The 21,395-nt window shown below is 45.1% G+C and overlaps 1 protein-coding gene across 2 annotated transcripts in view; it reads right to left on the reverse strand.

The window, feature by feature from the left end:
• Positions 1-21,395, reverse strand: part of DNAJC16 (DnaJ heat shock protein family (Hsp40) member C16) — a 43,992-nt gene that overhangs the window by 4,274 nt on the left and 18,323 nt on the right. For both annotated transcript variants that reach the window (XM_019461474.2, XM_019461476.2), the window contains 9 exons: positions 20,580-20,764; positions 18,411-18,515; positions 17,463-17,621; positions 5,605-5,735; positions 3,288-3,471; positions 2,350-2,532; positions 2,124-2,200; positions 794-874; positions 342-440 (listed from right to left, as the gene is read on the reverse strand). In XM_019461474.2, the coding sequence (XP_019317019.1) occupies positions 342-440; positions 794-874; positions 2,124-2,200; positions 2,350-2,532; positions 3,288-3,471; positions 5,605-5,735; positions 17,463-17,621; positions 18,411-18,515; positions 20,580-20,764 (1,204 nt within the window). The remainder of the gene's footprint in view (positions 1-341; positions 441-793; positions 875-2,123; positions 2,201-2,349; positions 2,533-3,287; positions 3,472-5,604; positions 5,736-17,462; positions 17,622-18,410; positions 18,516-20,579; positions 20,765-21,395) is intronic.

Raw genomic sequence — 21,395 nt, forward strand, 5'->3', positions numbered from 1 at the left:
TCAGCTGGTGGAGAAGCGGCTTTAGGACCCTTCTCTGCTTCTGGCTCGTCTAGTGGCTCTGACATACTTGGCCTCCTGCCCCCATTATCAAATTTGAGATCGAGAGCCTGCAGGTACTGAGTAGAAGGTAAGTAGGTCCTGTGTCTAAAGGCCTACGGGGTCTCAGTAAACACTAGCCGGCAGCTGACTTGCCCCTAAATTGACATCTCACACACAAGGAGGTGAACCCGAGTGCGTGTATAGACTGGTTCTGGAACACCGCTCTGTCAGACCAACTCGGCCTGTGGCTCTCCTGCCGGGGTGGTGTGGTGGGGGTGGGTTTGGTGTCCCGTTAGAGAAACCTGCTGTTTTCTTTGGTGAAGCTTGGCTCCGTCTTCCCGGCCTTCTCGTGGACTTCCTCTTTATCTGGAGGGTGTGACTCCCGCTCATCGTTTGAGTCACTAAAGTAAGAAACAAGGAGTTCAGGGGCGTCTGGGTGGCTCAGTTGGTTAAGCATGCAACTTCGGCTCAGGTCATGATCATGAGGTTGGTGAGTTCGAGCCCCGCGTCGGGCTCTGTGCTGACAGCTCAGAGCCTGGAGCCTGCTTTGGATGCTGTGTCTCCCTCTCTCTCTGCCCCTCCCCCGCTCATGCTCACTCTCTCATTCTTTCTCTCTCAAAAGTAAATAAACATTAAAAAAATTAAAAAAAAAAAAAAAGAAACAAAGAGTTTTACAGAAGGAACAGTACAAATGACCCCGAGGTGTGGGGCCCACCCTTGGGAAATCCCACTGAGAAGCCACACAGGCATTTACCTGAAAGCCTGAACGATGACTGTGCCAAAGAGGATGAAGAGGGCAGAGAAGACCAGGGACAGAAGGGGCATCATTTCCCGCCTAAAACAAAGGGAATAAACCCTGGTCAGCTCTGGATGGGCTGCTGTGACCTCAGTTCATGATACGAGGGATCTTCTCCCTGGCTCAAACAAAACCAAAAAAAAACACCAAAAAACAAAAAACAAAACCAAAAAAACCCCAAACCAAAAAGGCTTCGTATCAATAAACACTTTCTAGTTTCATACAAATAGAGGTTTCTTTTGAGGGTGAGGGTGGTGGTGGGGAAAGCGGACAGTTTTTCCCTCACCATTTTAGTTCAGACTGCTTATTCCAAAAGCTTGATATTACGGGGAGCCTGGGAGGCTCAGTCGGTTAAGCGTCTGACCCTTGATTTCGGCTCAGGTCATGATCTCATGGTTTGTAAGTTCGAGCCCCACATCAGGCTCTACACTGACAGCATGCAGTCTGCTTGGGATTCTCTCTCCCTCTCTCTCTCTGTCTCTCCCCTGCTCATGCTCTCTAAGATAAACTTTAAAACAAATAAAACTTTGATATTTTGTCTCAACGTAATAGATTCTGCTTAGTAAGTTCTGCAGAAGGAAGTCAGAGGATTTATGTTGTGAATGTGGGAGAACTTTCTGATGTCAAGGGTGGTATCGGTGGCTAAAAAGTCTGTGGGACTATTTCCTTTATTTTGATTTTTTTCTGGCCAGAATAATTCAGACATGGCCCAAAGGGGGTAGAGCAGGAAGAAACAGGTGACCTTTCGCAATTTCCTCTAGGACCGGCGCTCTAAAATTTAATTCGCCCACCGACGGTCCTCCAAGGCCTGCCATCTGTCAGGAGTTGTGCTGGGTGCCAGGAATCACTGACGTGAGGGCGACGTGGCTCTGTCCCTCAGGAGCTCGTGGTACTTTGGGGGGTGGGGGTGGGACATGCCTCCCTTCTCTGGTTAACTCACTGACGGGTTTGTACATCGCTACGCCGGCCCCCGTGTGGGCCAGGCCCTGGGCTGGGCATCAGGGGCGCCTGGATGGAGAGGACAGGCCCAGGCTGTGCTGCGTGCAAGCACGGCCCCGGGTGATCCTTTCTCACCCAACCAGTGGGAAAGGGTCAACCAGCAAACACGTAAAAAGTGAAGTGACTGCAAGGAAGAAAAAGGGAACGAACACGTGTCGGAAACGTGTACACGACCTGCCACTTGTCTGGATCAAGTTTACACTGAAATCGAAGGACAGAGTTTTCAAGAGAAACACAGTGGTTCTACTAGCATTGGAGAAAGAGAAATTCAAAGTAGCAATGTTCCCACCAGTTGTTGTGAAATATGCTGTCCCAGCAGTCCGAGATGTAGTCGGAAGCAGAGTAGAGCCACCGGAGGAGGAAGATCTGTTGGGAGAGAAAACACACGTCGGTCAGGACGGGGCGCCCGAACCCCAGGCGGGAGAAGTCCTTGCCCACGACTGCGTGCTGCCAGCCTCTGCTCAGGCTCCTCACGAGCCCTGCCCGGAGCCCCCTCTCCTGGGCCACGTGCTTACAGGGGCAAGTTCATCGGTCAGGTCGGGGAGCACTGCCTCCGAGGACAGGAGAGCGGGGTCTCTGCGCAGCTGGTCGAGATAGCCCAGGAGGGTGAATTTATCGCTCTCACTCCCCGTCCAGGGAGCTTCGAGGGTTTTATACACTACCCTTCCTCCCGTGGTGCGCCTTTCCAAGATAGACACCTGGCGGGAAAAGAGAGGAAGCCATCAGAAGTCTTTCCAAAAGAATGGGAAGTTCCTGTTTGGTCTTTTTTCGGGGGGGGGGGTGGAAAAAAGGATCCAGTGGAGTCAGCAATGAACTCAAACACGGATATGGATCGGTAGAAAATATGCGCGAGAGATTTACATTTTTTTCTGGCAAAGAAACTATGGTGACTTTCCACAGCTTTTGCTAAAAGTTAAAGCTCTTTCTTCTGAGTAGACTTTTTTCTATAACCTCTGACTCAATATAATAAAGAAACTTTCTCGTTTAGAGAGATTTTCCATGATTACCAAAAAGATGACAAAGAGAGGATTTAATGCTTCTGTAGAGTGATGACAAAGGAGGGGAAGGGAAGGAGAGATCAATTAAAATGAAGTGAAAAAAAGAGGCAGAAGTAAAGGAGGGAGAAATTCCTTAGCCTGGTGGTCTAAGGAAGATTTTACAAAGTAGGTACTCTAAGACTAGACCCGGCATGGGGAGAAAAACTGGGGAAAACAACTGACACTCCTGAACCTTTACCCGTAGGAAAGATGCTTTCTGTGAAGGTCTAAGGCTGAAAATCTAGGAGGTGAAATCCCCAAGGTCAAAGACTGTTTTAGGAGTGGGCTTTCAAAACAGGCTCAGAGATTTCTGGATCTCTGGAATCTGTATTCAAAACTCCCAAAGGAGGAGAAAACAGTATCAGGCGCCATGAGCTTGTCAAGAGCTCAGAGTCAGAAGAGAATCCATGACTCACCGCGGATCTTCCTGGGAACGTATCACTGTCCGGTAATAAGGTGGTGGCAAACTCCTGCTGCCGGTTACTGTAGATGTGCACGAATCTCACTGTGTCCTGTGTGTTTGCCAGGGCAAAGGACAGGAAAGCCTCAAAGGGTTTACCCAGCTTGGTAGCCTCGGGAGTCAGTAAAACCACACAGTACCTGCACAACAACAAAAGAGAAGACTTTATGAACTGATCTCCGAGGCCAAGGCTAGGATCTGCGACGGCAGGTAAAGGCGACGAGGAGCAGGCGCTCATTTTACAGACGAAAGCCGGGTGTGAGAAGGTCTCCGACGAGGGATTTCCAAGTCACCGATGACCTGTTCTTTTCCAGACTGGTGATGTCTTCCCCAAAGCAAACTTTACCACACTTAGGAATTTCTTTCTTTCTCTCTCTCTTTTTAATGTTTATTTATTTTTGAGAGAGAGACAGAGCAAGCAGGGGAGGGGCAGAGAGCAAGGGGGGCCAGGGGTCAGAAGCAGGCTCTGCGCTGATGGCAGAGAGCCCGACGCGGGGCTCGAACTCCCCAACCGTGAGATCATGACCTGTGCCCAAGTCAGCTGCTCAACCGCCTAAGCCACCCAGCTGCCCAGGAATTTCTTTCAGGGCAACGGCTCTGAGTCCTTGATGCAGAAGGGCTTCCAGAAGCCAACTGTTGTAGTTCTTCTGCCACAGGCAGGGTTGTTCAAATCTATCTTGGGCTGGGGGTCTCTGAGCCTCATTCTGAAGGGCTTCCTTTGCAATCTTTCCAAGGGTAAGTGTAGCTCATCATTTATTCATTCTCCAAAATATTTTTAAAAAAATTTTATGTTTATTTATTTTGAGAGAGAGAGAGAGAGAGAGAGAGAGAGAGAGAATGCAAGTGGGGGGAGGGACAGAGAGAGAGGAAGACACAGAATCCAAAGCAGGCTCCAGGCTCTGAGCTGTCAGCACAGAGCCCTGTGCAGGGCATGAACCCACGAACTGGGAGATCACGACCTGAGCCGAAGTCAGATGCCTAACCGACTGAGCCACCCAGGCGCCCCTCCTTCTCCCAAATATTTAGGAAGCACTTACTGTATGCCTGCTAAGATGGACAACGTTCTTGCCCTTGTGGAGCTTAGAGTCTAGTGGGGAAGTTGGACCACACATAAATAGATACATCGTGACAAGCAGTAACTACTGTTATGAAAAAGAAGAGGAGGAGAGAGAGAGAGAGTCCAGGGTTGGGGGGGGCGCCACACTCCATTAGACAGATTGCTCAGGGACATGTCACCTCCCAGAGGTGAGCAGAAGCCTGAAAGAAAGGGGTCAGGGCATTCCAGGCGGAGAGGACCGCAAGATAAAGACCCTCTGATGGAGAGAGACTGGGCCCAATACGCAGTTCCAGTAAGATCACTGGCTGACGTGTGGAGAACCGTGTGGAAGGCACAAGAGGGGTATGGAAGCAGAGACTGGTTAGAAGGCTAGCAGGGTCTCTCGACAGGTGCCGGTGGCCTGCTCTAGGGCGGCAGGGGCAAAACAGGTGAGAAGAGGGTGGATATGGGAGATTTTCTGAGGGCCACATACACAACAATCCTTAGGGTCCGGGATATACTTCTTTATATCGAGCTAACGTCTTTCTTCTCTCTTAGTCTTATAAAGGAATAAAGGAATCAGACAAATCTGGAAACCGGGAAATTTTCTCACTTTAAATCATATTTTAGTTATCTCTTCAAGTAAAATGAGCAGTACGTTTTCCTTTCCTATCTAGACACGTTTCCCAGTGAACTAGCCCTACATTTAAAGCCACTGATTCATTCATCCGAGAAATGTCTAAAAAGACATTTTCCCTGTATTTCCAGACTTTTTAGACGCCCTGTATGAACAAATGTGCCTCAGCCTTCCACTCCCTGCTAATTATCTGACTATTTCCTCAGTGTCCTACAGCTCCCTAGGGTTAGCTGCTGCCCCAGCCCCGCTCCTGGGCCTCTGAAGGCTCGCCCTGTGTGCGACGCTCTTGTAGGAGCAGGGACTCTCTCGTATCTGTGCTTCTTTAAAGGGACCCAGACTGTCCCCGACAACTGGCCCAAGTCCGTTCGTCCTTCTGGCCTCAGCTAAAGGGTTGCGAATTAGGGAGATCCTCTCTGCCCCCTGGGCCAGGCTGGCACCCTGGATTCACACACCCCCCTACTAACAGAGTGGGCAGTCAGTATGTGTTACCTACAGAGAAAGTTCTGACTGTCACAGGTAGATGTTTAATCGCCCTGTAGAAGAATGTGCCGTGGCCTCTCTATTGCAGTGACAGACAGGGACACAGCCTTGAGTCCTTACTTCCTCTGTCGGTGAGACCGTTTCACGGGGCACAGCTCATGGAACAACTTCTGGCTGGTGAGCCTGGCTGCCAGTAGATACTTGTTTTGGGTGATGAAGTCGTCAATGACCTGCTTCTTCATACCTCGGGCCTGCGGAAAAACCAACAAACAGTTGATTTTTAGTCACTCGGCTCACTGCCAATGGGCTGTACGTAGAAGCTGAAAAAAAAATGTGGCTGACCCGTGAAGTTGTAATTTCACGTTGTATGGCGACAGCAGATGGCAGCCACACTTGTCGTGAGCACAGCACACAGGGAAGCTGGGTCACTAGCTTGTACACCTGAAACTAATGTCACGTTGTACGGAAACCGCACTCAAGACAAAGATTATATAAAAAAAAAAAAAAACTGGAAGAGAAGTGTGGCGGACCCTGGCTAAAGTGATATAATAAATACGACAGGTCCCGTCCGAAGAAATCAACACGTGGGAATCTATTTGATAGTGTGGGGCTGGACGCAATGACAGAACTATTTCAAGTCAAAGGAAAACCAAGTGCTCTTTCCACTACAGAGTTTTTGTATACTTTTTTTTTTTTAATGTTTATTTATTTATTTGTTTTGAGAAAGAAAGAGCAAGAGAGCGAGCGAGCATGCACAAGTGGGGAAGGGGCAGCGAGAGAGAAAATCTCAAGCAGGATCCACGCTGTCAGCATAGAGCCTGACATGGGGATTGACCTCGCGAACCGTGAGATCATGACCCGAGCTGAAATCAAGAGTTGGAGGCTCAACCAACTGAGTCATCCAGGTGCCCCTGTGTAAGGTTTTATGCTGGCAGATTTAAAAAGTCACTTTGTTTTGTTTTGTTTTTATAGATTTTATTTTTCAGTAGGCTCCACACCCAACATGGGGCTCGATGACCCCGAGGTCAAGAATTACATGTTCTATGAAATAAACCAGCCAGGCGTCCCTTAAGAGTTATTTTGAATTCCAGGCAAATTGACTTCCATTTAAGTTTGGCAGTAAACCGAACAATTAAAAATAAACTCCAAAGTACCAAGGTTACTAAGTATAAAAGGCAGACAACAAAACCGTATGATGGCCACTTTGTTTTTACTAAGTTTTGTGCATTTCGAAGAGCTGAAATTAGACAGACAGCAGACTGTCTGACCACAATCTAGAAATCCATATAAAATGTCAACTAGAAAATCCTTATATTTTAAGAAACACACTTTGAATCACCTACTTAACTAAGAAGAACTTATCAGATATTTAAAAAATTCTCTGAATTTGAATGACTCATGAAAACACTATTTATACACGCTGGGGTATATAGCTAAAGCAGCACTTGGAGGGTAATGTTAAAAAATGAATAAAACAGAAAAGAAATTAGTGACCTAGAGGCCTATATCCGGAAGTTAACAAGAAACAACAAAAAATATGAAAGGAGAAAGAAGGAAATAATGAAAACAGAGATCCATGAAGCACAACAAACATAGGAAGAGAAGAAGAAACAAAGAAGCAACAAAGCTAAAGTTGGCTCTCTGGGAGACCTAACAACCAAATGGACAAATCTCTGGTAAAACCCATCGTGAAGACAAGACAGAAAGCACAAATGACCATTATCAAGGATGACAAGGAGGTATCACCACCTGTGTTGCAAAAGTTAAAGTTATCTGAGGACTTAGATGAAAGAGAAAAATTTCTAGAAAAATACGGCAGTATCTGAAAAAAAACAGAAAACTTAAAGAGTTGTATAAGCATTAAAGGAGGTGAACTGGTGGTAGTCAAAGATCTTTCCTTAAACACAAACTCAAAGCCCAGATGGTGTTACAGATGGTTTCCATGAAACTTTCAAGAGGACAATCCAATCTTACATAAAGTCTCCCCGAGAATAGAAAAAGGGAGACGCACCCACCTCACTTCCTGATGCAAAGCCTCACATGGGCCTCAAGAGAAAGAAAAGTCAGAAGTCAACCTCGTTTCTGAGCACAAATGCAAAAATCCTAAACAAGAGTTTAGCAAACTGAATCCAGCAGTATACCCAAAGCATAATATAAGTCACGATCCTGCTGGACTTATCTGATCAGCTCAAATTAGGCTTAACATTAGAAAATGAATTAATCGGGGCGCCTGGGTGGCTCAGTCGGTTAAGCGGCCGACTTCACCTCAGGTCATGATCTCGAGGTCCGTGAGTTCAAGCCCCGTGTCGGGCTCTGTGCTGGCAGCTCAGAGCCTGGAGCCTGTTTCCGATTCTGTGTCTCCCTCTCTCTGACCTTCCCCCGTTCATGCTCTGTCTTTCTCTGTCTCAAAAATAAATAAATGTTAAAAAAAAATAATAAAAGAAAATGAATTAATCTAGTTGGCACATTTTAGATGATTAAAGATTAAACACAAAAAAACAAGATAATCTCTCAATGGATGTGGAAAAAACATCTGATAAAAACCAATACCATTCAGGTCAACAATAAATAGAAGGGAACCTCCTTAATCTGAAGAGGGTAGCTACAAAATGCCTTCTGCAAATGCCACACTTTATTGGGGAAATGGAGATCAGGAACAAGGATGCCCCCCCAACCCCCCATCACTACATTTCTAGTCTGCGTCACACCAGAGGTCGGCAGTAAAGTAAGAAAAAGAAATAAAATAGGGGCGCCTGGGTGGCTCGGTCGGTTGAGCGACCGACTTCAGCTCAGGTCATGATCTCACGGTTCGTGAGTTCAGGCCCCACGTCGGGCTCTGTGCTGACAGCTCGGAGCCTGGAGCCTGCTTCACATTCTGTGTCTCCCTCTGTCTCTGCCCCTCCCCCGCTCATGCTCTGTCTGTCTCTGTCTCAGAAATAAACAAACAAAAAAAAATTAGAAAATAAAATAACATAAAATAAAATAAAATAAGGGCTGGAAGAAAATGAAGCAAAACTGCCATTAATCTCAGATGATGTGACTGCAATTCAGCAAACCCAAAAGGTGGTGCAGATAAATTACTTAAATCAGTAGGAGAGTTTTAGCAAGACTGCTGGACACGGAGTCAGTGTTTAATAATGAATGGTATTGGGGTATCGAGCCCCGAGTCGGGCTCTGTGCTGACAGCGTGGAGCCTGCTTGGGATTCTCCCTCTCCCCCCCCTCTCTCTGCCCCTCCCCTGTTCACACGCTCTCTTTCAAAATAAATAAATAAGTAAACGTTAAAAAAAATTTAACTGTATCACCTAATACCAGCACACAAAAGATGTAATAACAAAGATACCCTTTCCAACAGCATAAAAAATATGAGGTACCTAGAAGTAAGCTGGAGAAAAAGCACGATCTTTACAGAGACAATTATAAAAGCTTACAGAGGGCCATGTGGCTGACTCAGTCGGCGGAGGGTGCAACTCTTGATCTCGGTGTTATAAGTTTGAGCCCCATGTTAGGTGTAGAGATTACTTAAAAATAAGATCCTTTTAAAAAAAAAAAAAAAGCTTATGGAGACATATTACTGAGCACCTAAACAAATGGCAACAGATCTATGATGCTCATGGGTAGAAAGGCTCAATTTGGTCAAGAGGCATGTTCTCCTCAAACTTATATAAAATAATTTTTTTTCAGAGTTTTATTTGTTTGAGAGAAAGAGAGAGTGCATGTGTGTGAGCAGGGGAGGGGCAGAGAGGGGGAGAGAATCCCAAGCAGGCTCTGCACTGTCAGCACACAGCCCCACCCAGGACTCGACCTCACAAACCGCGAGGTCACGGCCTGAGCCAAAATTGAGAGTCAGACGCTCAACCCACGGAGCTGCCCCTCTCTCCAAACTGATTTGAAGAATCAATACCAAATCAGTAAGATCCCAACAAGTTTTCTGTTTGTTTGTTTTGATGGAACTTGACAGACAGAACGTAATGCGAATACAAAATGTGCAAGACACCAAGAACGGCCAAGGTGCTTCTGAAGACACCTCCCCACCCTGCTAAAACCCAAAAAATAAAGGGGGAGGATTTGCTCTGTGAGCTATCGTGACTCTTTCTAGATGGCTGCTACCCGGCGTACAAAAGACAAACCGTAAAGCTTTTAGAAGCTCCACGGAAGGATTATCCTCACTACCTCGCTGTAGGGAAAGGCGTCCTGAAGAGTAAACAGAACCAATCATAAAGGGAATTGTTGACGCGAGCGACTACATTAAAAGTAAGAACATGTGTTCACCAACATGATACCAAACACAAGAATATATCCAGAGCATCACTGGTCACATAACTAAACGGTGGAAAGATCTAAACGTCTGTCCGCAGCAGATTGGCTACGCTGTAGTATATTCACGCCAAGCTCCACAGACAACACGTACAGACCTCACAAACATAAGCTGGCAAGAGCCAGACGCGCCAGGAATTCACACTGCTTGAGTCTAGCTGGATAAGCGAGTGGCTACAAATCATTAGCGAAAAGGGAGACAATTCAATAGAAAACAATGGGTGGAACACTTGGTGGGCATGCCAGCAAAGGGGAAGGAAATCCAGAAGGCGCATAATCAGCTTCCTTGTGATTAAGGGAAACGCAAAGCAGAAGTACAAGGAGATGCAGCTACAGACTCAGTCAACTCGGAAACATGAACTTGAACCGGTGCCGGCAAGGAGGTGCAGCACTGGAACTTTCGCCCGTGACCGGTGGAGGTGGAAACTGGTAACATCCCTTCGGAAAACACACCACCTAGAGACGCTAGAGATGTGCACAGCCCAGGGCCCAGCAATGTTGCAACCAGATACACCCTAGAGGCAACGGGTCTCAAAACTCTGTGGTCTCAGAACACCTTTACGCTTTTTTTAAAAAAAGATTTTATTTACTTTTTATGATGAACACTGGGTATTCCACATCACTACATTCTACTCCTGAACCGATATTATACTATATGTCAACTAACTAGAACTTAATAAGTATTTGAAAAAACGAAAAAAAAAACCATCTTATTTTTTAGGTAATCTTTACATCCAAGATGGGGCTCGAACCCATAACCCGGAGATCAAGAGTCACATGCTCTACTGACTGAGCCAGCCAGGTGCCCCACCTTTACACTCTTTTTTTTTTTTTTCAACGTTTTTTATTTATTTTTGGGACAGAGAGAGACAGAGCATGAACGGGGGAGGGGCAGAGAGAGAGGGAGACACAGAATCGGAAACAGGCTCCAGGCTCTGAGCCATCAGCCCAGAGCCTGACGCGGGGCTCGAACTCACGGACCGCGAGATCGTGACCTGGCTGAAGTCGGACGCTTAACCGACTGCGCCAACCAGGCGCCCCACCTTTACACTCTTAAGATTACTGAGGACCCCAAAGAACTTTTGCTTAATGTGGTTTTTACCTATTAATATTTATTAGATATAAATTAGACAAATTTTATCTTTTTTAATTTTTTTATTATTTTTTTAAATGTTTATTTATTTTTGAGACAGAGAGAGACAGAGAATGAGCAGGGAAGGGGCAGAGAGAGAGGGAGACACAGAATGTGAAGCAGGCTCCGGGCTCTGAGCTGTCAGCACAGAGCCCGACGCGGGGCTCAAACTCACAAACTGTGAGATCATGACCTGAGCTGAAGTCGGACGCTTGACCGACTGAGCCACCCAGGCACCCCAAATTAGACAAATTTTAAACATATTTAGCAATTCATTAGAAAATAATAAACTCATACATGTTAACGTAAACATCTTTAAGTGAAAAAAACCCAATTTTTTCCAAAATCAAAAATGTTTAGTCAGAAGAGTAGCACTGCTTTACATTCTGACAATTCTTTCTAATGTCTGGCCTCAGAGAAGAGACAGGTGGGTTGGCATATCTGCTTCTTTTCTTTTTTTTAATGTTTTTATTTTATTTTTGAGAGAGAGAGGGAGGGAGACACAGAATCCGAAGCAGGCTCCAGGCTCTGAGCTGTCAGCACAGAGCCCGACGTGGGGTTCAAACTCATGAACCACGAGATCATGACCTGAGCCTAAGTCAGGCGCTCGATGACTGAGCCACCCAGGTGTCCCGCTCATATCTGTTTCTGTGTGCAACCTGTGGTGATATGTTGTTTTGGCTGAAAAATCCAGCCTCATATAGATACACAGTTGGAAAAGGGAGGTTTAGTTTAATAGCTCCCCCCCCCCCCCCCCCCCCCCCCGCCATAACTGTGGATATTCTTTGCTACTATGTAAAAATTCGATAGAAAGTAGTTTGTTAAAAGTTAGTTGCTATCTGGATTCAATGGACTTTATTTTTTATTTTTTATTTTTTTTAATTTTTTTTTTTTTAACGTTTATTTTTTATTTTTGAGACAGAGAGAGACAGAGCATGAATGGGGGAGGGGCAGAGAGAGAGGGAGACACAGAATCGGAAGCAGGCTCCAGGCTCTGAGCCATCAGCCCAGAGCCTGACGTGGGGCTCGAACTCACGGACCGTGAGATCGTGACCTGAGCTGAAGTCGGACGCTTAACCGACTGAGCCACCCAGGCGCCCCTGGATTCAATGGACTTTAAAAAAAAAAATTTTTTTTAAAGTAATCTCCATGCCCAATGTGGGGCTTGAACTCGCGACTCTGAGATCAAGAGTCACATGCTCTACCAACTGAGACAGCCAGACACCCCTGGATTCAACGAATTTTTAATACTTTGTTAAATTCATAGTCACTGATCACCTTGCACTTAGAATGGATCTTTTACTCACGCATGATTTTTCAATATCATGCACTGGTTATTTGGATAATACTGGTTCACTGATCTTCCAAATGCTGGCAAATTTTATTATACATATAAAACAAAAGTGCGCCACATTGATGAACCAACTTTATCATAAAATTCTGAGAAGTTCATAATGGCGGATATCAATTTTTCAAAATTCTAATTTTCTTGGAAACCTGAATTTTGTCATTGGCAACAAATACCATCAGTTGTTTCCGTTCAAGGGCTAGGCTCACTACATTCAGTTTTTAGGAAATGTCTGCCCCAAAGCCAAGTCTGAATAACCATAGGTGTCTGTCACTTATTCTTTCAAGTAAAAATAACATCCCGTTGGGGCACCTGAGTGGCTTAGTCAGTTAAGTGTCCAACTTCGGCTCAGGTCATGATCTCATGGTTCTTGATTTCAGGCCCCACATCGGGCTCTCTGCTGTCAGCCCAGAGCCTGCTTTGGATCCTCTGTCCCCCTCTCTCTCTGCCCCTGCCTCGCACCTTCTCCAAAAAAAAAAAAAAAAGTTCCATTGAAAAGGGCTAGTTCAAAACTCATGAGTTAGGTAATCACACAAATGCTCCCCCTCAAGACAATCTTTATACCCTGCCTGTAGCAGCACTGTGTCGTCACAAAGAATATTGAAAATATCCAAGAGACATGTACTCAAGGGTCAACAGATTTATTAACAAAATTATACTTGTCACTGCTTCATCAAGGGTATTAAGTGATAAATGAGGGTGGTTTTGGTTAGTTTCTATGGTGATTGCTTAGGAGTGAAAACACATGCTTACTGGTGGTCTGGGGCCCAGGCTTTCGATTATGTTCTGGGTTGTGCCCCGGGAGTTTTACCCACCACTGCTCTCGCGCCATCAGGGCAAGCGTCAACACAGAGACAACGGACCAGTTATGTTATGTCTCTGTGTGATTATGGAGATCCTTCTGAGCTCACAGACTTCCCACCCCCACTCCAAGGTCTGTGAACCTCGATCTGCCAACTGCTGTCCTAGAGGCACCCAGATGGACGGAGATTGCACATGGTGTTCATGGCGACACTGCTCCTAAAGCCCCGAAATGCCCGTCAGAAGAAGGATGAACCGAGATGTTACCGTGCGGCCAAACGTACTATCCAGCAAAGGAAAACAAGCTCGGGAGAGCTCCATGAGACCAGTGGTCCTGCTGGTGTCACCTACTAAGTGACTTGACGTCGGGAGTCACTCTATATCATTTTATGTCCTTAATGAACATACTGGTAAAGCATCCACCGTGCCAGTAATTTTCTAAGTGTGTTTGAGTTACAATTGTCCGCAAGGGATAAATAAATCATTCTCACGAGTAGAAGCTATTACTGAAAAGCAATTCGGGAAGTCGTCAGAGATCGACCTTGGATTGAGATGATCTTTTCTCTCTACGCCGCCAGCATGTTCTCGTACGGACCCTCTCAGCAACTCAGTCGCCATCGGACACCCCCTTTTCAATTGCTGACGGCTGTCCACAATTTTGTCCTTGGCCCCCTTCTCTCCTTACCTCACATAATCACTGGGAGATCGCTCCACACTGAAGAGTTCCGCCTCTGACCACTCACTCGTGGCCTACAAATCCCTCTCCCCAGCTCCCTAAGACCCACACCCCTACACCCGACTGACCGACGGACATCTCCCCTTAGATTCCCTGTGGGCAGCTCTCACCCTGTACATCCACAGCTGAGTTCGTCACCTTCTTCCTAAACCTGCTCTTCTCTCCTCACTGTCCACTTCCCCCGTCTGGCTCTGTCACACGCGATGTCCGACCTCATTCCCATCTCAAGTGCCCTTTCCCTACATTCGCGTCTGAGTGAGTCACCCAGGCCGGTGGATGGGAACTGCCTTTAGGCCTCTTCTCCTCTAACTGGGTCGTGAGGACAAAGACTAACTCTGGATGTCAGGGCGCCTCTGTATTCATTACACAGCAGGCAGGCGATGAAACGTTTACTGCATGAAAGAAATACAGGATTTTACAGAACTTCTCATCCCGGCTTCCTTTAGGAGAAGGTGAGTCAAGGGGTTCTTTTGATTTTTTCAAAATAACATTCAAGAAATAAAAGAATACGTGCTCATTGTAGGGATTTTTTAAAACCCCAATATGCAAATGACATGTAATTTTACCATCAAGAGATGTATTTATTTCCAGTGTTCTCCTACGTGCATGCACACACATATACACACATGCATACATGTGGTTACAAAATTGAGATCACTGTTGAAACTGTGTATACGGTTGATATGCCTTGAGATCTTTTAGTCTCTGTGCGTTTATCTGTTTCAGTTTCCAGTATCCTACAGACTTCATTTAAATGATTTTGTCTGAGTTATTCATTAACTAATGTGTCTTCCCTTGCTCAGAATGGAACTCTGGTCTGAGATGACCACAGAGTCCCCACCGGCTGCAGGGTGAGGCCCCTCAGTTACGCATCCTGCTTGCTCTTTTTGACATTATGTCACGAAAATCATCCCCATCATTCAGTGTTCTTGAACTGCCATTTTAATTGGCTACATGGCTGTAGAGCAGTCCCTGTTTGGGATATACCAATAATTAGCCTACTGCTGCATATTTATATTTTCTCCCCAGTGAAAACTGTTACGAATGATACTCAACATCTCTGCATGTAAGTTTTGGCTGAATTCCTAGTCTCTGAGGAAAGATTCCTAACAGGTAATCTCACCTTCCCAAGGTCTTTACTCAAACATCATCTTTTTTTTTTTTTTAAACTTTTTTTTAATTATTTATTTATTTATTTTTTATTTAAAAAAAAAAAAAAATTTTTTTTAACGTTTATTTATTTTTGAGACAGAGAGAGACAGAGCATGAACAGGGGAGGGTCAGAGAGAGAGAGGGAGACACAGAATCTGAAACAGGCTCCAGGCTCTGAGCTGTCAGCACAGAGCCCGACGCGGGGCTCGAACTCACAGACTGCAAGATCATGACCTGAGCCGAAGTCGGTCGCTTAACTGACTGAGCCACCCAGGCGCCCCTTTAAACTTTTTAAAAATGTTTATTTTTGAGACAGACAGAGAGACAGCTCAAGTAGGGGTGGGGCAGAGAGAGAGAGAGGGAGACACAGAATCCAAAGCTGGCTCCAGGCTCTGAGCTGTCAGCACAGAGCCCGACGCGGGGCTTGAACCCAGACTGTGAGATCATGAGCTGAGGTGAAGTCGGTCGCCTAAGTGACGGAGCCACCCAGGCACCGCAAGCATCATCTTAATGAGGCCCTTCTTGGCCACTCTGCCTTAAAAAAAAAATGTGCCCCTGCTCTGATATTCCACATTCCCCTTTCCTGCCGTTTTTCTCCTTAGCACTTCTCCCGTATGATATGCCACCATGGAGTACATTATGCCAATTGTCTGCTGTCCCCGCTAGAACACAGAACAGACCCTAGGACAGGGAATTCAGGGGATTTTGTCCAGGGCTCTGTCCCCAGCACACAGGGCAGGGTTTGGCCCATGCCGGGTACTCAGGGGTAGTCTTTTCCTGAATGAATCTAGACAATGTATATATTATCACCCAATTGCTTTTCTGAAAATTCTGAAGCTTCCTCCAGTGAGCAAAACAACAGAGTCCTGTTTCTCTATACCCTCAACACTACTGAGTATCTTTGCTTTGAAAATCTTTAACAATGTGATGCGAAAAGAATATGTTAAACTGTTTTTCTTGATTAGTGAGATTTAATTAAAAAGAACTTTTTTTAATGTTTATTTATTTTTGAGACAGAGAGAGACAGAGCGTGAATGGGGGAGAGTCAGAGAGAGAGAGAGACACGCACAGAATCTGAAGCAGACTACAGGCTCTGAGCTGTCAGCAGAGAGCCCGACGCGGGGCTCGAACCCACGGACCATGAGATCATGACCTGAGCCGAAGTTGGATGCTCAACCGACTGAGCCACCCAGGTGCCCCAGTGAGATTTAATTTTTAAAAGTGATTTCTTGGTCACTGGAATCTCTTCTCAGAATTTTGTTCATATTCTCAGCCTTCTTGGAAAGTTCTTGGAAAGTTTTACTAAAAATTGTTTTTATTGAGGTGAAATTCACATAAAATAAAATCAGCTATTTTTAAATGTACAATCCAGTGGCATTTCGTATATGCACAGTGTTGTGTCACAATTACCTCTCTCTAGTCCCACACATTTCCATCATCCCAAAAGAAAGCTCTGTACCCATTAAGGGGTCACTTTTGGGATGTTCTGTGTTGATCTCTTTGACTAGAAGAAGCTCATGAAAAATTAAAGATCTGAATCTTTTTTAGATTGGTTGTAAATATTTCCCTCAGCTTATCGTTTAACTTAAAAATTATAAAGTATTTATGTGCAAATTTTAAACTTACAATCAAGTGAAGATTTTCCAATAAGACTTTTAGCTCTTCTTTAAGATCAGATAAAGATTCATGTATATGGTCTCCGAGTTAGTTTAAAAAAAAAATTTTTTTTTTACGTTTATTTATTTTTGAGAGACAGAGACTGAGCACAAGGAGGGGAGGGGCAGAGAGGGAGGGAGACACAGAGTCCAAAGCAGGCTCCAGGCTCTGTGCTGACAGCTCAGAGCCTGACGCGGGACTTGAACTCACAAACCATGAGATCATGACCTGAGCCGAAGCTGGACACTCAACCGACTGAGCCACCCAGGCGCTCCAGTTTATGGTTTTTTAATTCCTTTTTATTACTGTTTTACATCTGACTTTTGAATCTATTTTTGTACCTTATTATAGAAGAACATTATTGATTTTCTGACAGGAGCACTTTAGAGGGAAAAGATGATGATTGGTTCTTATTTTATTTTTGTGGCAAAATACACATAATGTAAAAGTGACCATTTTAACCATTTCCAAGGGCATAATTCTGTGACATGAAGTATATTCACACTGCTGTGCAGCCATGTCCAGACTGTCCATCTGTAGAACCTTTTCACTTCCCAAACCAAAAGTGCACCCATTCAACACTAACCCCCTGTATCTTCCTCCCTGGGCCCCGGAGTTCCCATCATTCTAGTTCCTGCCGAAAGATTTTTTTTTTTTTTTTTTGAGCAAGATAGTACCAAATCAGATGAAAACCAAACTCGTGTTTAAATTTTGTGCCTCTGAAGGAAGAAATTCAAAACGAATTTCTCCTCCTCACTTGCCTTGTTCGATTTTGCTGTTTACAAAGGTCAAGATAAAACATGAGGGCAATCTCACAACAGGATGACTCTCACGTACCTGGATAACATCTGCAGGCTTGTGGATGTGTTCTTTAAAGACCAAGATGGTGGGGGTGTAGACATTGACGTCGTATTGCCTTGTTATCTCTTCTGCCCCTCTCAAGCCGACGTGTACGTATCCAAATGACAAGTAATCCTTGTATGCAAAAGCGGTCAACTGTTAGGGTGCAATAGAGAGGAAGAAATTAAGTTGAGGGCACGGAACCACACACACCACGCGTGACTCGTTCATACCAGCGGCTGGCGAATGTTAGCTTGTATAGCCCCACTCAGGCTGCTAGACCCTGGTGCACTCAGAGGAATTCTATGGTGTTCCACGCACGCAAACTGTACCAACGAAGCCAAACGCAGGGATTTCTGTGTGTGTGTGTGTGTGTGTGTGTGTGTGTGTGTGTGTGTGTGTACAAAGAGAGGAAAATATTCATTTTACTGAGATCTGCACTGGGTCGGAGGTGTGGAGTGTTTGAGGCATTACCTCAACCCTGTACGATGGCAGTGACTGGGCCCAAGGTCAAGGGGGACACTCTCCTCTCGCATCTCAGGTCCCAGCGCTAGCCAGAGGTGTGCCGCAAGTGCAGGACCACAGGGTGTCACTCGGGGGGCGGGTCCGGGTCCAGACAGGCTTCAAGGGAATCACACAGTCACCCCGGGGGTCGGTTCTACAACCTGTCTAAGTTTCAATGTCTTGGTCTATAAAACACGGATGGTCTCTGTATCGCTGGGCTCTTCTGAGGACTAAATACTAGCACGTGTGGGGAAGGCACACTAGCGCAGTAAGGGCACCCATAGGTGCTCTGTGTATGGTGGTTAATGCCCATATATAGACCCATTTCTGGTCTTTATAAACGCTTCTTTTTGGATCAGCTCTTACTCGCGGGAAGGGCAAGCACATGGCAAGTTCACTGCGCCAACAGAAGAGCAAACGTTCCCCCGGCACGCAAAATACCTTGTACAGCAGTGGTACGACGGGCATTTGGTCAAACAGAAGGACGTGAGGTTTGTTGTCTTGCTGCCAGCCAGAGAGGAATCGGACATAATTTTTATTTGTAACCTTAAGTTGAAAAGAGGATGTCAGTTTCAGTATTTGGTTCTCAACAGCCGCACTGTAAGGCAGTCAGGAGATCGTTAAACAAAATCACGTATGTGTAAAAGATTGTTTTGTAAAAAATAAATGCAGACGATGAGTCTTTTGTCTTTCTTGGACTAAAATGCTTTAAAAGAACAGAGTTATTGATTTCGTGTTTTCAGGTGCCCCACTCTGACAGACTGAAATCGTATCTTTTCTGAAACAATTGCTGAGTACGTTATAAAAAAAAAAATGAACTTTCGAATTTTAGACTGTGCTTCGTAATCTATTAACCTGTGGAAGATAATGCAATGATTGCTCCTTCAAAATGGCTTTTAAAAAAACAAGTGGGCCCACTCAGTCTATACGTTACACGATTTCATTCATTTCCATCCGATTTGCTACTTTTGTGCTTCCCTCTTTATGCCTTAAATAATCCTACCGAGAGAAGAAGAAACATGAATAAATTAAAATTCTACCTAGAAACTTTTCATAGTTAAAAAAAGATTTATCTTTCCGTTCTGCTTCCAGAATGATCTATATTAAACCTCAATCTGGGCACTTCACTCTCTGCTTAGCCCTCTTCAATGGCTCCAGCCAAGGCCCAAGTTCCTCAAAGGGGTAGCCAGGCCCTCGGAAGCCCTCGAGATTCCTGTTAATGCCTCTCATCTGGTCCTCTCCTGCTCACTAGTGACTGCTTCATCCAGAGCAGACTGTTGCCTGTCCCAGACCTCCTGGGGCCTGGAACTCATCCCCTACCACCTCTCCTCCTCCCTTGGCAAACTCTGGCCAGGAAGCCATTCCCAGCTCTCAAGCACAGGCTCTTAGCATATCAGACGGAAATAATCACCCACTAGACTGGGAGCTCCTTGAAAAGTACCCACTTACAGTGCTTGGCATAGAATAGGTATTTCATAAACGTTTGAGGACCCATTTGAACAACCTGTGATTGTTCAAAATTCTCTTTGACAATTTCCTTTCACACTAACTCCAATGAATATTTCTTCTGTGGATAACGATGCTGGCGGGGTAGTCTATGAATAGTGCATGTGGAAACAGGATGCAAATGTTGGTATGTTCACTCTCCCTGGTATATAGTTAAAGGACTGAATCACTTAAAGCAAACAAGAATCCTGTTCTTGGGGTGCCCGGGTGGCTCAGGCGGTTGAGCGTCCGACTTCAGCTCAGGTCATGATCTCACGGTTTGTGAGCTTGAGCCCTTCATCGGGCTCACTACTGTCAGCGCAGAGCCTGCTTTGAATCCTCTGTCCCCCTCTCTCACGGCCCCTCCCCTGCTCTCTCTCTCTCTCTCTCTCTCTCTCTCTCTCAAAAATAAATAAAACATTAAAAAAATATATAAACTTAAAGCATTAATTAAAACAAAAAAATCCTGTTCTAGTTCCTTTGATCCCTAACCTCAGATACTGGGGGAAAGAATGCTTAAGTATAAAAAATCGTAAACTAGTATGAACTCTCTGTGCCTGGCTTTTTTAGCTCAACCCTTTGTTTGTGAAATTATTCATATTGTTGCATTACTCTAAGTTCTGAAAGTTCCAAAAATACTATTTGATTTTGTGGAATCTTGCGTATTCCATAGATGCGATTAAGTACGTAACCAAACGTAAGGTGCCTCCTTAGAGCAGTAGGCAGCACGTCAGTGTCATGTAACCAAATGTAATTCAATTTGAATACTTTCATAGACAAATACCTTCAAATTCACCAGTCAGAAAGAAATCCTTCATCCTACCTTGTGATCTGAGTTTTGCTCACAAAAAGAGAGCCCCTGTCGTTTTAGGCTCAGATCCCCACCTCTGTGTGTATGTGCACAGTGGTTACTAACAGGCAGGGATTTGTTCGGTTGTTCTACTTTGTTTCGATTTTCAGTCTCCTACTGACTTCATTGAAATGATTTCGGGTGAATGATTAATTAATTAAGATATGTCTTGCCCTGTTCGAAACGACACTCAGGCCTGAGAGGACTGCGGACAAGAGTTCAGGACAGCCAGGGGTCCCGGGACCTCGTAAATTTCTTCTCCGCGGGGTACTTACTTTCTCCACCAAGTTCCCTGGAAGAAGACTTTCTACAAACTGTCGTAGGTTCTCACGGACGACTGCATTATGGAAGAAGGAGATCTTCCCATTTATGATTCCCAGGATGGAGGGTGTGCTGTGTGCTCCCAGGTGATGGGCCAGGCGTCTCTCGTACCCAGCGTGGACCACGCCGATTCCTACACCTGGAAAGCAGGGAAGACTTGCATGAAGCCTTTTATACCCCCCCCACCCGCGCCGTGGTGGATGAAGAAAGGCTGGTACTTTTCTGGTGTGCAATCAAAATCCATCCTGACCCAGCAGGGGACGATATCTTTCCCAATAGGTTGTCTATCAGTGTTTTCATTGCTGACATTCTAAGTCGGTTCAGTTTTTCTGCAGAATAATCTGGCAGTATTTAAGAGCGACAAGTCTTTCTTTTAGTCTGTTATTTCGAATTTTGGGAGTAGAACATGAGAAAATACTTGAGAAGAAAAGAAAGCCATCTGCTCCCCGTGTTCCTATGCACAAAGAAAAAAACCTGTGAACAATCCAGGGATTCAACAACTCGGTAATGGTTGGAAAAAATAATTACGATTTATCGATGGAAGTCACGGTCTTCTCGCTCTTGAGAGCAAATCTCCCTGTCCTATAAATTACTTTGTAGAGATATTAGGAAGTGCACATTCTCAAAAGGAAAAAGAAATTTAGGGAAAATCACTCAGAAGCCCAATCCCATTACCTACTGCTACTATTTTGGTATCTATCTGTGCCTTTTCTTCCCCAAACATCTATATATAAAATAAAATAGAAGCATCTGACACTCATTGCACTTAA

Source organism: Panthera pardus, unplaced genomic scaffold (assembly GCF_024362965.1).
Source record: "Panthera pardus isolate Hobbes unplaced genomic scaffold, ASM2436296v1 HiC_scaffold_11, whole genome shotgun sequence".
Lineage (NCBI taxonomy): Eukaryota > Metazoa > Chordata > Mammalia > Carnivora > Felidae > Panthera > Panthera pardus.